Genomic DNA, 16,077 nt, shown 5'->3' on the forward strand with positions numbered 1-16,077 from the left:
TTGGCTGCGGCCGGCGCATGTTTGTGTTGTGAGGGGAGAGCGGGATGTGAGCTGGAGTTTGGCCGGGAGGAGGCGCTGGCGATGCTGAGCGGCCCGAGCGGGAGGCGCTGGCGATGCTGAGCGGCCCGAGCGGGAGGCGCTGGCGATGCTGAGCGGCCCGAGCGGGAGGCGCTGGCGGTGCCGCCGGCCTCTTTGTTTCAGTTCAGTCGCGGGCGGGTGGGGAGGTGCTGGTTAGGGGGTGGTGGCGGGGTTTTGTGCTATTTCCCCCGGCTGTCGGGGCGCTCGGCGGCCCCTGCCGGCTCCGGACACGGTGCGGGGATGTCGGAGCCGCCTCTCCTCCGCCAGTTCGTGAAGGTAACCGGGAGGCCGCAGGCCGGGCCGCCAGGTCAGTGTCACCCGCAGTCCGAGCGAGTCACTCCCTATGCAGAGAGATAACTATCTGACCCACTGGAGGACGACAGCCAAGTGGTGCCCAGTGTCCCTTTTCCACACATTTAGCTTCCCTCTATTGTACAGTTGTTTCCAAACATGTCTGAGACATTGAGACGTGGACACTGTTTTATTTTATAGGTTGAAACGAGCTCCTTACAAAAGCAAAATGCCGTGGCTGCTGGAAACTTAAAAGTTTTTTTAGGGGGGGGGAGAAATCCCATACCTGGCCGCTGCTTGTTCCAACTCAACTGGGAACTGCACAGCCTTGAAAGTTTTTTTTAAAAAAGAAACCAATAATTCTTCATCAATGCTCACTCCTAAGCGAGCAGTGGTGCGGTTTTTGACTATTTTTATTCAGACAATTTTTCATTATGCTGCAACTGTCCAATCACCCCCTATGAGAGGGGGAGAAACACAAACCTTAAAACAAAATACTGAGACCAAAATAAACCACTCACTAACAGCTGACAGTAGCTCCCTGAAAAAGATGAGACTGCCACCTCGAATAGAACTCTTCCACTGACCCCCCTCATGGTGTACTTGATCATCTCCAGGTGCAAAAACTCCAGATATTACTAAACCAGTTGTTGCCCTTCTTGGCTGTTGAGCTCTCCTTTTATAGCCAGTTGTTTGTAAGCAGCATTCATGAAAATTGAAATGAAAATCGTTTATTGTCACAAGTAGGCTTCAAGTGAAGTTACTGTGAAAAGCCCCTAGTCGCCACATTCTGGTGCCTGTTTGGGGATGCTGGTATGGGAATTGAACCATGCTGCTGGCCTGCCTTGGTCTGCTTTCAAAGCCAGCCATTTAGCCCTGTGCTAAACAGCCCCTGTTGAGATCTGAGATCTATGTAAATAGCAGTAACTGTCAAGCCAATGTCTACACTTGTCAGAGATAAATGTATACTGTAACTATTATAATGTTGAATGATTATATAAACATGTCAATAAATGTTCCAATTTTAAATTTTATAATGGTTATTAACTTGTAAAATAAACTACCTTTGTGCATTTATAGTGTAGTTATGTTTAGATTCTAGATGTGTATTCTTAAATAGGTATAACAGATCAAGAACTACCATCATTATTTTATAAATATATGTTGTGTACAATGGCATGTGTGTATATATAGGTATCTTGGTGCAATTATGTAGGGCCAATAACTGGGGTACTGTGCACATTTTTGGTCACCTTTACCAAGGAAGGAGGTTGTAGAATGACTGTTCACTAGATTAATTCCTGGGATGTGAGGGTTGCCCTATGATAAAACTATTATATTTGACTAGGAAGATGTTACTTACTGTAGCTAGAACATGGAGACACAGTCTGAGGATAAGGAGTTGGCCACTTAGGACAATGATGAGGAAAACTTTCTTCACACTGAGGGTTGTGTATAATTACATAAAATTGAAAGGTAGCAGGTTAGAAGATTGGACAGGATGCAAGGAGCATAAGACCATAATGTACAAGAGCAGAATTAGGCTATTTGGCCCATTGGATCAGCTCTGCCATTCGACCATGGCTGATGTGTTCCTCATATCCCATTCTCCTTTCTCCCCATAACCCCTGATCTCCATATTAATCAAGAAATCTCCTTATTAATCAACAACACCAGATTTGCGCTTGAGGTGCCGTTACCTACAGGGCTACAGACCAAGAGCTGGATGGTGAAATCCGACCGATTAGTTCTTAGAACATCAGAGCTAGGAGCAGGAATGGGCAATTTAGCCTCTTGAGCCTGCTCCACCGTTCAATACGATCATGGCTGATCTTATCATGGCCCCAACTCTACCGTCCTGCCTGTTCTTTATAACCCTTCAGCTCATTATCAATTTAAAAATCTGTCTAACTCCTCAGATTTACTCACTGTCCCAGCAGCCACCGCACTCGACAGCAAATTCAACAGATTCACAACCCTTTAGGAGAAGTAGTTTCTCCTTGTCTCTATTTTAAATTTGCTACCCCTTATCCTGAGACAATGACCTCTCAATCTAGAGGAAGCACCTGCTCCACGTCTACTTTGTCCATACGTTTTATCATGTATACCTCCACCTGATTGCTCCTCTCTCTTCTAAACTCTAGAGAATATACACCTAAACTGCTCTCTCTTCATAAGACATACCTGTCATCAAATCAATCTAGTGAGCAGCAAAGGATGATTAAACAATTAATAGAGGGAAAAATTAGAGTGAGCGAAAGCTCATCAGAAATATAAAAGCAGATAGCAAGAGCTTTTATAAATATCTTGAAAAAAAAAGTTAACAAAGTGAGCATTTAAATGAATCTGGAGAATTGATAATGGAAAACAAGGAGATGACAGGTGAATTGAACAGAAATTTTGCATCAGTCTGCACCATAGAGAATACAAGTAATGTCCCAAAAGCAGCTACGAACTGGAATGGAGGGAGGAACCAAGGAAGTTCGGAGAAGTGATGCATCGTGATCATCAAATCTAATACCCTGATCTCCTCTGTCTCCTCTGCCCTCCCTGCTTTCTGAATCTGTCCTGTCTAATCATTGTTAGAATTTGATAAGTTTGTATGAAATCCCCCCCCCCCCCCCACCCCTTCTAAACTCCAAGAATATAATCCTAACTGATTTAGTCTCTCCTCGTGTGTCCTATCATCCGGCTGACGAGCCTGGGTCCTGATGGAGTCATCTCAGGGTCTTAAAATAAGTGTGTCTATAGTGAAATAGTTAATGCGGTAGTTTTAATTTTCCTGAACTCGTTGGATTCGGGGAAGGTCCCATTACATTGGCAGATAGCAAATGTGAAGCCATTATTCAAACAGGGAGGGACACAGCTGAAAACTGGGCAGTTAGCCTAAAATCTGTCGTAGGAAAAATGTTAAGCTATTATTAGGGAAGTTATAGCAGGGCACTTGCAGGAGTTGAAGATAACCAGGCAGAATCAAAATGGTTTTGTGAAAGGGAAATTATGTTTGAATAGTGAAAGATTGCAGAGTTCTCCGATGCTGATGAACCTGGGTTTCCTAGTGCACGATTCACGAAAGGCTAGAATGCAGGTACAGCAAGTAATTAAGAAAGCTCATAAAATGTTAATTATTAGGAGGGTAATTGAATATAAAAGTAAGGAGGTTATGCTTCAGTTGTACAGGGCCCCAGTGGGACCACATTTGAAGTACTGTAGTACTTTTTTAAGGAAAGATGTAAATATGTTGAACGCTGTTTGGATACCTGGAAATGGTGGGTTGTCATGTGAGGGAAGGTTGGACAGGCTAGGCTTGTATCTGCTGGAGTTCAAAAGCAACTTGATTGAAACGTGATCCTGAAGGGTCTTGACAGGATGGACGTGGAGGGAGTGTTCTCTTGTGGGGAATATCTAGAACTCGGAGTCACTGTTTTAATAAAAAATAAGGGATTGCCTATTTAAAATGGAAATTAGACATTTTTTTCACTGGGGGTTGAGTATTTGGAACTCTTCCTGCAAATATGGTAGAGCAGAGTCTTTGAATATTTTCCAGGCAGAGGTGGATAGATTCTTGGTAAGCAAGGCAATGATGGGGGGGGGGGTTAGGTGAGGTGCAGATTTGGGGTTACTATCGGATCAGACATGATATTGAATGGCAGAGAAGGCTAATGGCCTACTTCTTGTTTGTATTTTTAAGCATGTATATAATTCCCTTCTGAAAATTATTGGGCCTGCTTCCACTCCTTGTTGGGCAAATCCACCTGGTTACTAACTGGCCTGCCAGTGGAAACAGGTTTCCCTTTATTTTGCTGTCAAGAATACTGTATAGTTTTGAGCCCCTTGACGTAACTACTTTACACAAAGGGTGTCTGTGTGAACTATGCTGCTAAATACCTAGTTGTACATAGACCTTGTGTGTATCTCTAATGTTACAAGTAGAGGGTTTGGCATGCAATCCCTGTTAGTGTCACGTTTCCTGTAACACTTTCCACAGTCAGTCTGTTGATAACATGCTTATTGTTATAAAAGTGTATCCTCTTATACCATGGATAATCCCTCAAGAGATTTGCTAGTATTTCCATTTAAAATTGTGTGCTGCACTTCCTGTCTTGTCTGTCACATACTACCTAATCATTGCCTTCTGTGCCATATCAGAAGGGGGCAGTATTTTTAGAAAGTAGTAATTTGACATATAGCCAAATTCTCCAGCATAATAAAATGTTAAGAGGCAAAGCCTCGGCAGACTTTTAACTGACCTATGAATAATCTCACCAGTTAATATCAGTTAGATTTGTAACTAAGCTAGCGTCGAATTGATTGTTATTAAGCAAGGATGAATTTGTACATGGGTTAATGAATTATATGTTTCCTAAGCTACAATTTTGTCTGCACTATGCAAAACAAGCTCTGTATGGTGCCGCAAGATATTTGTATAATTCTCATTTTGACAGTTGTAGGTTGGGCTGAATAAGAAATTTTGCAAATGTATAAACTATCAAATCATTGCAATAATTAGATGAGAGATCTCTTTCCTCCCTTTTGGCATGCTCTTGCTTGTGCTTTTATCACATTTTCTTCTGTCACTTGCTCTTCTGTGCATCAAAGTAGGTCACAATCCACCTTCCATTGAGTGTCCACACTCGAGTCTCTGAGCATTAATGGTTTCAACAGCAAACGTATGACCTGCCTCTTGGTGCTGTTTTTCCCTGTTCCTCCATCGTGTATCTGCTGCTTCCTACCCATCAGTCAATTTCTTACACTGATGCTAGCTTTTCTTCTAGGGCTGTACGTACTTCATCAACAACAACTCGCATTTACATAGCCCTGTTAATGCAGTAAACTGTCCCAAGGTGTTTCAAGAGCGTTTTAAAACAAAATTTGTCACTGATCTGCATAAGGAGATGATCAGAAAAATGACCGAAAGCTTGGTCGAAAAGGTACAATTTGTAGACCATTTTAAAGGAGGAGAGCTGGAGAGACTCTGCTTAGTGAGGAAGAGCAAATAAAATCTAATGTGCAAAGGACTGGAATTAGAGTCGTGTGGAGATCCTGGAGTGTTCTACCTCTGGCAGAAGGCACCAAGATTGATTTTTGTATTCTTCCATTTCAAATGTATATCTAATTCCTTCTCAAATATGGCCCAGTCTCTGCCTCAATATTCACTTGTGGTGGAGTATTCCATATTTTGTTATTAAGTAAAGGCGTGTGGCCATTAATGGCAAGGTCAGCGTTTATTGCACATCCCTAGTTGTACTTGAGAAGGAGTTGATGAACTGCCTCTTGAACAATAAATGACTGACGTGCTCATTTTCCGAGGGCAGTTAAGAATTAGCTGCATTTCTGTTGCTCTGAAGTCACATCTAGCCAGACGGACTAAGAATGCCAAATTTTCTTTGCTAAAGGACTTTAGTGAACCAAATGGGTTTTTAATGACAGTCTAATGATTTCATGATCAACGTATTAATGCTAGTTTTTTATTCCAGTTTCATTTAATTGAAAATTAAATTCCCCAGCTGCCATGGTGGAATTTGATCTCCTGTCTCTGGTACATAAATCCAAGCCCTTGGGTTATTATAATAAAATCAAAGTACTGTGAAAGCTGGAAATCGGAAACAAAAACAGAAAATGCTGGAAAAACTCAGCAGGTCTGGATTGTTAATTTGGTAAAATAACCACTGTGCTACTGAGTCAACACGTGTTCCTGCAAGAACGGATTTCTACCTTTGTTTTTCTACTGATACAGTTCATGCCTTTTTAATGATTCGCCAAACACTAAATCCATATTTTGTAAATCACTATTGGCTCTCCTTTATAACTATTGCTTCTTATTATTCTATCATTCTACTAAATCTTCAATGTAACCTTCAAAATCCTTGAACACTCAAAGTCACTCTTATGCTTTCAGACTCACTACTTGATAAGCGTTCCTGCATATACCATCTGCTGTTCCTTTCCAGGCCAGCCCCCCGTCTCTTTCTGTGTCCACCCCATACACTGGGATGCACTCCCTGCATCCTTGTGCCTTTTTTCTTCATCTTCCATTCTTTGAACCTTTCCCCGAATCACTTTTTGGTTGCCGTCCTTAATCCTCCTCGAGATTCCACAGTGCCTATTAAATTGTGTCTCAAGGAAATGTTTTGATATAGTTTACTACAATCTTGTTAAGCAAAATGCTGGTGTCAAATTCCTTCTGGTACCAAAGCAGGAAGGTATTTATTCATTGCAAACAGAGCCCCCCCCCCCCCCCCCCCAAATCCTCGAAAGGTAATTCATGCCATTGCAAAGGCCAAAAGCATTTGCCCAAAATGTGAAGTGATCCAATAGATTAAGTCTCAATACAAATTTGTGGGCAGACATTTTTAGAAATACGAATTGAAACATTCAGTAAACATGCTTTACCAACCAGACCCAACAGTTGGCCATTCTGAGAGTTGCCAACACACTGACTAATGCTCCACTTATTCTTACAAATACAGATTCGGGTGTATTCTGAAATATAATCTCCAAACTCCATCCCCTCTATCCATATTATGTCCGTACAAGTGAAAGCGAGGTCAGTCTTGTTGTATGATGGTCCTTGGAGTTTGGCAAAGATTTTATAATAAATTCCAGTGACATATTAATTCTATTCCTAACATAAAATGCATGCCTAGTATCTGCATTCAACTGCAGTGTAATTAAATCCAGCGCTGCTGTAGAAAAATCAGTTCCCCATCAATACATAATGCTTACTGCTGCAAACTACATTTTCCTCCTCTTCATGTTGTTTTTCACCAAAGTAATAGCTGTTGCCTATCTTTCACTAATGATGTATCACTTGAAAACTAGATACTTTCAGTGCAGTCCAGCAATTGTGCCACTGTACCTTGTTTCTACGTTTATAGGTAGTCAGCAATCAAGGATATTATTGAATGGCATGTTCAGAGGAAATATGGTTTTTAAAATGGTCAGGTTTGGGAGTTACCATTTTCATATTTCTATCGGGTCCACTAGTCTCGTGCTTACTGAACTAATAATCCAGAAGAAATCAAATCCCACTGGGGCAGGTTGAGAATTTCAATTCGGCTTTAAATAATTTGGAAAATGGAACAACTGTATATCAGCAAAAATGGCCATTGTTGTAGCTGACCAAGGTCCTTTAGGAAGGAAACCTGCTGTCCTTGCATCTGACCTAAATGTGACTCCAGTCCTACACGAGTGTGATTAATTCTTAACTAGCCTCCTGAAGTGATGTAGCAAAACCACAGTGTAATGGGGGAGTGATTGAGCATGATTGAGACTGCAATTTGAAATAGTAAGTATAAGGAACAAATGGAAAGAAATGTCCCTCCAGAGAGTATGTGCAGTTTGTGCATAAGAGTTTTATGTTGTTCTCTGCAGCCACTCTATTTGAGAGAAGAGGAAATATAAGATATGATCTTTTCCCTTAAATTCCATCTTTTGAGCCCAATTGTGACTGGTTCTGGGTAACATTGGCCCAAGAATGGACTTCTGACTTGGTGTCTAATCAGAATGGTTCACGTGCTGTGGGAGAGGGGCATGCTAATCTTCAGTGGCAAAGGCTTGGCTTTCTGCTGATGGTTAAGGGATAAATAAAGAGGAAATTGACAGCCCCTTGGATTAGTGAGTGTCTGGCTACAACATTCATCCCACAAAGTGATTATGCTTAATACCGGTGAGAAATATTGTGACATTGGCTTTCTTTTATAATAGTTAGGATTTCAAACATTTTTTTTACCAAGTGATTTTTTTAAAAAAACATTGTCAGGATCACTGTCTGTGTGAGTTTCACCCCCACTACCCAAAAGATGTGCAGGCTTGGTGGATTGGCCACGCTAAATAGCCCCTTAATTGGAAAAAAAAATTGGGTACTCCAAATTAAAAAAAAAAAAAAAAAATTTGTCATCTCCAAAAACTTTACACAACAGCAGCAAGTCTGTAAATGGTAGTGTGAAAGACGAGGGAATTTTTGGGGGAATGATCTTTGTTTTTCCTCCTTTCACTGCTTTTTTTCTTGAGATGCGTGTCTAAGAGGGCAAATAGATCTTCCCCAGTTCTCCAGCAATATGCCCTTGATCTGATGGCCAGAAGCTATCCGATGCAAGGATAAGATTGCTACACTTCAAATCTTCCACACAGAAATTCAATGACACCCTGTGTTGGTTTTAATGTGCTGGAACAAAGAACAAATTTCACAAATTTTTCACAATCTCAGCATGTCCCAAAGCATTGTATTGTCGAAGTGTAAAGTAACTTGTAATGTATGAAATGAAGCAGCTAATTTATAAACTGCATAATCTCTCAAATTGAAATGCGATAACCAGATAATTTGTTTTTGAATTGGTTGAGAGATAAGGTCAGGACTCCCCTGCTGCTCTTCAAACAGTGCCACAGGATCTTTTGCATTCACCTGAGGCCAGATGGATCTTGGTTTTAACATCACATCTGAAAGGCAGTACCTCCTACAGTGTAGAGCTCTTTATTGATACTGAGATGCCAACACACCTAAAGATTGTGATGAAGGAAAACCATGCTACAGAGATTGCTAGCTCTTTGTGGGCAGTATTTCTCGAGGCCAGTAGCGAGTGTTGTTGCTTCGCAGCTCACCACAAAATCTGACCAATGTTTACAGGCCCAAAAGCCCCTGTTTTCCCTGGAGCCTTGTTTGTCCAAGGTAACATTGCTATTTTAAGTACTTGTAAGCAACAGTCTGTTGTTTCGATATACTTTCAAAAACACATGCTGGTAAAACAGATTTTAATTGGCAACATGACCAAATTGCCCCAATATTTGCCCTGAGTTAGTAAAACTTCACAAAGCTGGGGGTAAGGTTTTTGGGGGTGGGGTGGATGGAATACTGCATTCTGTCTCCGAGAATTTGCTGCAAAGGATTGTGGGTTTGACCAGTCCCTTTTCTCAGTCTTTGCGGCTGCTGGATCAGTCACTAAAACATAACTTGTCCTTGATGCCCTCATTTCCTTCAAGGCAGACACTGAGGGTAAAGCTCTGTACATAGAAAAGACTAGTGTTTAATTGTAGTCTTCACCAGAAGGCATTGGGCAGGGTGTTTGCAGACCAACATTGTGAACTCTCACCTCTAAAAGGCTTCAGTTGTTGCTCTGCGTATATAGGCACAGCCACTGTCACTTCAAAAGGGAGCCCGCCCTCCTATCAGTAGCTTAGCAAAACCCTTGAATTGCTAGCAACTGCCTGAATTTGTTCCTCGTCGTCTCCTTTATTCATGCTGACTAATCGCGAAGCAGCTCCCCATCAAGTTGTAAATGCCAGCAATACAGAAAAAATGTCTCCAGCCCAAGCCCCAAGACATTAAGTGATCTGTGTATATCCCACATTCTTATTGGTTTGAGATTTCCAGTAGTTGTTTATACTTTCTGGGTTGTCTCGACTCTTGTGGCAGATCATTGAAACATGCAATTTGGGAGGTGGCTTTTCAGCCCGTTGTCCCTGTGTTGGCAGTTTGATTGAGCTGTCCAGATAGTCATTTGCCCCGTTCTTCTGAAATCTTTCACATTTTCTCCCAAGGGGGCGGCACAGTGGTTAACACTGCTGCCTCGCAGCATCAGGGGCCTGGGTTTAATTCCGGCCTTGGGTGACTGTGGAGTTTGCACTTTCTCCCTGTGTCTGCGTGGGTTTCCTCCGGGTGCTCCCGTTTCCTCCCACAGTCCAAAGTTGTGCAGGTTGGGTGGATTGGCCATGTTAAATTGCCCCTTAGTGTGCAGGTTAGGTGGGGTTATGGGGTTGAGGGGTTAGGGCCTAAGTAATAATAAAAATCGTTTATTGTCACAAGTAGGCTTCAATGAAGTTACTGTGAAAAGTCCCTAGTTGCCACATTCCAGCGCCTGTTCGGGGAGGCCGGTACGGGAGGTAGGGTGTTCTTTCAGAGGGTTGGTGCAGACACAATGGGCCAAATGGCCTTCTGCACTGTAGGAATTCTATGATTCTAAGTATTTATCCAATTCCATTTGGAAGTTATTGAATCTGCTGCTGCAATTCTTCATGCAGTCCATTCCAGATTGTAACAATTTGCTACATATTGCCCCGCCTTATGTCAAACTATCACTTTAAAACTGTGTCCTCTGGTTACTAATCCTTCCAGCACTGGAAATCGTTCATCTTTATATACTCTATCTCTATCAAAATGTATATAGGTTGACAGAAAGGAACGGTGTGGGTATATTTTGCTTCACTTGCCAGTGAGCAGGAAGAAAGCCCATTTTTAGTTTGAAATGGGCATCTCTCCTCCCCTTTTAATCTTGTATATTTCCCCCCCTCATTCATGGCTGAAGGACAATATACCCCATGGTCCCTCTCGTTGATTTTTGTGATTTGACCCCTTTTTGTATGAGTTGCTGTTCATGACTGATCATTGCTGGTAATTGTGGTGACAGGCTCTAAGAAGAAAGTCAGATGGTTTCCCATTAGGAGACTCTTCGCCCATCCCAGTCTCAGGATCCCTTACAGGTTTTTCAAGACAGGTGGGTGGACTGGCAGACGTCGCAGTGTGTAGATGGTGAGACTTTATCTTCTGTCAATCCACTTTGCTTCCTCTCTTTCCTTTACGATTACTCTTCTTCATGGAAAGATTTTGAGACTTTATTTTTTTCACACAAAAGGAATAAACCTACATAACTTTTAAGTTCTGCTTTAAAATGTGATTAAGCCCTGCCCCCTCTAAGAAACCTTTCCAGTCAGCACTCCGGTTTACACCAGCGTGCCATTTTAATTTACATCATGGTTGCTGGAACTCTGGTAAAGACTTTGGAGTAACTGACCCCACAGTAGATCAAGGAAACTGAATTTGATCACTGCAGAAGCAGTCTGGGTTACTGATAATGGAGCTTTGTTGTCACTATCTGAATTGGGTAAATCTCCAGCCCAGACGACACATTTTTCTGAGGGTGCTGAGCTGTCTAAAATTGATAGACCATGTCTATCAATTTAAAAAATATATATATATATATTTCATAGGATGTCGGTGTCACTGGCAAGGCGAAGATTTGTTGCCTGTCCTTGATTGTCCTTAGCTGAGAGCAGTTAAGCTTCAGTTACTGTAGGCAAGACATGAAAATGAAAAAAAAAGACATGGTAAGGATGGCAGATTTCCTTCCCTAAAGGATATGTATAAACCAGATGGGTTAATAAGACAATTGATAGCTGTCATGGGCACCACAACTGACAATAGCTTTATATTCCAGAATTATTAATTTAATTCCACTAGCTGCCATGCTGGTGAACCCATGTTCCCCAGAGCATTAGGCTGGGTCAGTGACGTTACTACCATACCACCATCTCCTCTAAATTGCAAGGACTTTGTCACCATAATGGAAGCCATTCAGTGTCTCTTCCCGAGTCTGTAATCCAGACCAGTGATTAACAATCAGCCCCCAAAAAGCCAAAAATACTCAACTTTCACTTGCAAATCTCTCATTTAAAATTTGTTGTTTAGGGAAAAGAATGGGTTAAGTCCAGCATGTTTGCCTGTCAACCCCACCAGATTCTCCATTCTACATCTAATTGACCCTTGAACCGACCATTTTATAATCTACTTCAGTGCATGTTCTTTACATCTGTTTTTGCAACTCTTATCATGTTTGGTTTAGATCTGTCTGACTTCTTGCTCCTTGCTTCCTCAATTTTAAATATGTTGTCTAGTGATTGAATGTTTAAACTCTTGATAACCTGAACAACTTGCCTGGGTAATCTTGTCAGACCCTTCATTTGGGGAAGAGGGAATATGGTTAAAGAGCAGAGCTTCTGCTGTGAAACTATTTGATGGAGGAGCTATGCAGATGTCAATTTCAGAAATGCAGCATCCATTGTGTATCTGATGCTAATGATTGAGGTGCTTTTAACCAGCTGAGCCACACAGATCAGGAAAGTACAATTTTCAGTTTCTGGTCATTGCTGTTCTCAGTCAGTGTGGCATCAGGAATATTAAATCGATTTAATCCCTGGATTAGAGGGATAATTGGCTGGGATTCTTCTTACTGGTCACCATCCAGCCATCTCTAGTGAGTGTTCATATGCATTGGGTGAGGGCATGATGTGATATCCCAAGGTTGCCAGCCTGCACTCCAGGTTCACACAGGGTAAGTGTCCAGTTGGACAAGGTGACAAAGTATATACAGTTCAAAGGACCTGTACTCTATCCTAGAGTTTATAATTTAATGGCAGGAGGACATTGAGGAAAGGCAGTCTAAAATAAAGGGTACAATTCAAAAACGGGTGCAGGAGGAAAGGAACGTGGGAGTATATGTGCACAAATCCATTGGTGGTGGCATGACAAATTGAAAGAGTACAGAGTACAAAAGAAAGGAAGTTGTGATGAACCTTATTTATAAAACAGTTATTCGGTCTCAACTGGATATTGTGTCCAGGTCTGGCCGCCCTGCTTTATGAAGGATGTAAAGGCATTAGAGATGGTGCAGTAAAGATTAATGAGAGTGGTTCCAGGAATGAGGACTGTTAGTTCCGTAGATGCATAGATTGGAAAAGCTGGGGTAGTTCTCATTGTAGAAGTAAAAGTTGAGAGGAGATTTGGTAAAGGTATTCAAAATCATGAGGGGTCTGGACAAAATAGATGGGGAGAAACTTTTCCCACTGGTGGACGGATCAGGAACCAAAGACACCAACTAAAGGTGATTTTTCAAAAGAAGCAGAGGTGAAGTGTGTAAAACCTTTTAATGCAACAGAAGGTTAGGATCTGGAATGCCCTGCCTATGATTGTGGTGGAGGCAGTTTCAATTTTAAAAGAGAGAATTGGATAATTATCAGAGGAGAAAATATTTGCAAGGTTCTAGGGAAATGGCCGGAGCATGGGACCAGGTGCGATGCTCTTGCAGAGAGCCAGTAGAGAGATGACAGACCAAATGGCCTCCCATGTGTTGTAACCATTCTATGACTCTAACCACTATAAATTACCCATATCTCCCTCCCCTAGCACCCAGTCAGGGATGTTGAAGCTCTGTGTACCCAGCATTGTTCCAGGTCAGATTAACTTTTCTTTGTGATAAAAGAGCAAAATACAGCAGATGCAGGAAACCCTGAACAAAAATTTTGGTCAGGAAACATCTACGGACAGAACTTCAAGACAGACTTTATGCCCTAATTTCAGACGTTATGCCTGAGTGTCAGAATGTTTTTTGTTACCAATTTCAAGTGTGTCCTTTTCGCATCCTATTGGGTTCAATTTTAAAACCTATGCTGCATGCTAAGCCCACCCTTCCTGTTTTATCCTGCAGCTTTTGCTGAGTTCATTCATGGCAACTGATAATTGAATAAAACAGTTAACTGGATCTGAAAGGGGATACTTTCCAAAACAGGGTGCATGTACTGTCCTCGGTGCTGGATAAGTAAAGTCCAAAGTTAACATTGGTTCCTTCAAAACAAGTTACACACGTTGTGATCATTAAATGTTTTTCTGTCGCTCTTCAGATTTTCTGGTTACTGGTGTTTATTACTATTTCTGTAAGGCTGCAATGACGCAATCATCCTCTTTGAGTCACTGGCGGGGTGTTTCAAATGTTTAAAGCATGGCATCCCAGGGGTATTATTTTGATCCCGGACCAGACCCCAACAGTGGTCAGGATATTGGACAGAAACCCCAATATTTTATTTGAATTTTGTAAGATTGTGAGGAAAAGGATATCTCGCCCCAGGAGTAATTTCACGCAAAATAAGGATATGGTATATTAAAACAAACTTTATTACTAACACAATAGTAACAGATCTTGAACATCATACAAGAAAAAAATGTACAAATTGCCTCTTAAATAATACTAATCAATACAGTGATAACCCTTAACTGCTAGCTTCACCTCCACTCAAAGGACAGAACCATCTCCAATCCAATCCACTTTTAAATACAGTTGGCATTCAGGAATACTTGCTGGACAGCGATTGTCTTGAAACTCCACTTTGGGCGGGGGGGGGGGGGGGGGGGGGGGAGGGGGGAGGAGGGGGGAGGGAAAGAAGAGAGATGTTTTGAGAACAAGACCTGACCCTGTCAGAATCATGCAGGATCCCTAGCAGTAGTTTTCAGAAACCGCTTTCATAGTTTGACTTCCAGCTCTCAACTAAAAATCTGACCCTTAACAACACCTGACTGCTTCAACTCTTGTCTCCTCCCATTAACTGCATCTTGCCAACTGAATGCCATGTCATCAAATACTCCACAGGGAGCCCTCTTAGTACGAACAAAAATTAATTATCCCAACCTTTTACAATGCTTTAATTGCACCTCAAGCTCCCAAAAAGCCAAGCTATGTTGCAAACCAGGAATACTAAAAATACTACTGCAGCAGGTGTACACACACTAACCCAGGCTTTTAATCCTTACTGCACCAAATACATACAATATATTTGAAATTCCTACATTCATCACAGTATGCAGGGAGTTGCAACAGATTCCAAGGTATGTGATTGCATTTGGTAAGACATCAGGGATATGTTTGTAGGAGGTCCATATGTACACATTTCCGTGTACAACACACTACCTGAATCTCTCTTTGGAATGAAAATTGTAGTGAGCATGTTCTAATTAAATGAGCTAACTCTGCTATAATTCAAATATGAAGGTGAAAGTTACCATCCGTTTGCGATCGTCCTCCGTGGCTGCTGGTTTGCGTTAAAGTATTCACTTCTCTCTTGATACTGACTACTTGTTACAAAAATGTGAAATGGGTCAATGCCACAAAAGAAAGCACGAGCCTTCTTTACCTGCGAGTGCATATCATATACTGCTGTTCGACCCAACCAGTACACTCGACTCTTCCCATCTTTCCTCGTCTACCTCTGTCAACATAATCCTTTATTCTTTTCTCCATCATGTATTTGTCTAGATTTTGTCAAATGCTATTCGCCTGTAGGAACAAGTCACATTTTTGCCACACTCTGGGTAAAGAAATTTCTTAAATTTCCTACTTGATTTCTGTGACTGTCCAGTTTAGATGTTTTACTTTTTTCCAGCGGTGAAAACCCACTCTCTAACTATCAACAACTTACATTTATAATTGTTTTTTTTAGTTCTTGTTTAGTAAAGTTAAATCCAGTTTAAAATATTAACATTTCCTAAAGGTTAAATTACTGTCCTCCCCCATTTTACTCACTGAATACAAATCCATAATCCCATCTTACTTAGTGCTGAACTATCTGGAGTTCCTTCTGTATGGTCAGGGGAAAGTGATATAATAGCACAATCCTTTGTGAAAATTCCCACCAGTTTTTTCACTTTAGTTTCAAAAGCCTTAGAGACAAGAAAAAAACAAGCCCGATTCCCAGTGACACTGATCATTTGCCCAGAACATTACCTTTTGCTTAAGATGAATCCAGTCTGTTTATTGAAGGTACCAGCAGATCTCCCTGATACAGCACACAGTAGTTGGAGGATGCAGGAGGACCATGCATTAATCTGTAGTTGGCATACGTGGTGTGATTTAACGTGTTCCTTTAATTTATGGATTATACATAGGAACATGCATTGAAAGTAAAAGCAGGAAGAGGCATTCAGCCCTTCGATCCTGCTCCACCATTCATTATGATCATGGCTGATCAGGAAGTCCAATACCCTGATCCTGCTACCCTTGATCCCTTTAGCCCCACAAGCTATATCTAACTCTTTCTTGAAATTGCACCCATGTTTCGCCTCAACTACATTTTGTGGTAGTGAATTCCACAAATTCACCACTCTTGGGT

At 41.5% G+C, this 16,077-nt stretch overlaps 1 protein-coding gene across 3 annotated transcripts in view; it reads left to right on the forward strand.

Annotated features, from left to right (window-relative positions):
- The first annotated feature begins 42 nt into the window (after nt 1-42).
- The window catches only part of klhdc10 (kelch domain containing 10), a 33,977-nt gene continuing 17,942 nt past the window's right edge, over nt 43-16,077 (forward strand). Inside the window, exons 1-2 of one of the 3 annotated variants that reach the window (XM_072471143.1) lie at nt 43-385; nt 10,773-10,859. In XM_072471143.1, coding sequence (XP_072327244.1) covers nt 319-385; nt 10,773-10,859 — 154 coding nt within the window. In that variant the 5' untranslated portion in view covers nt 43-318. The remainder of the gene's footprint in view (nt 386-10,772; nt 10,860-16,077) is intronic. The other 2 variants (XM_072471144.1, XM_072471145.1) reach the window with 2 other exon arrangements.

The sequence above is a fragment of the Scyliorhinus torazame genome, chromosome 13 (assembly GCF_047496885.1).
Source record: "Scyliorhinus torazame isolate Kashiwa2021f chromosome 13, sScyTor2.1, whole genome shotgun sequence".
NCBI classification, from domain to species: domain Eukaryota; kingdom Metazoa; phylum Chordata; class Chondrichthyes; order Carcharhiniformes; family Scyliorhinidae; genus Scyliorhinus; species Scyliorhinus torazame.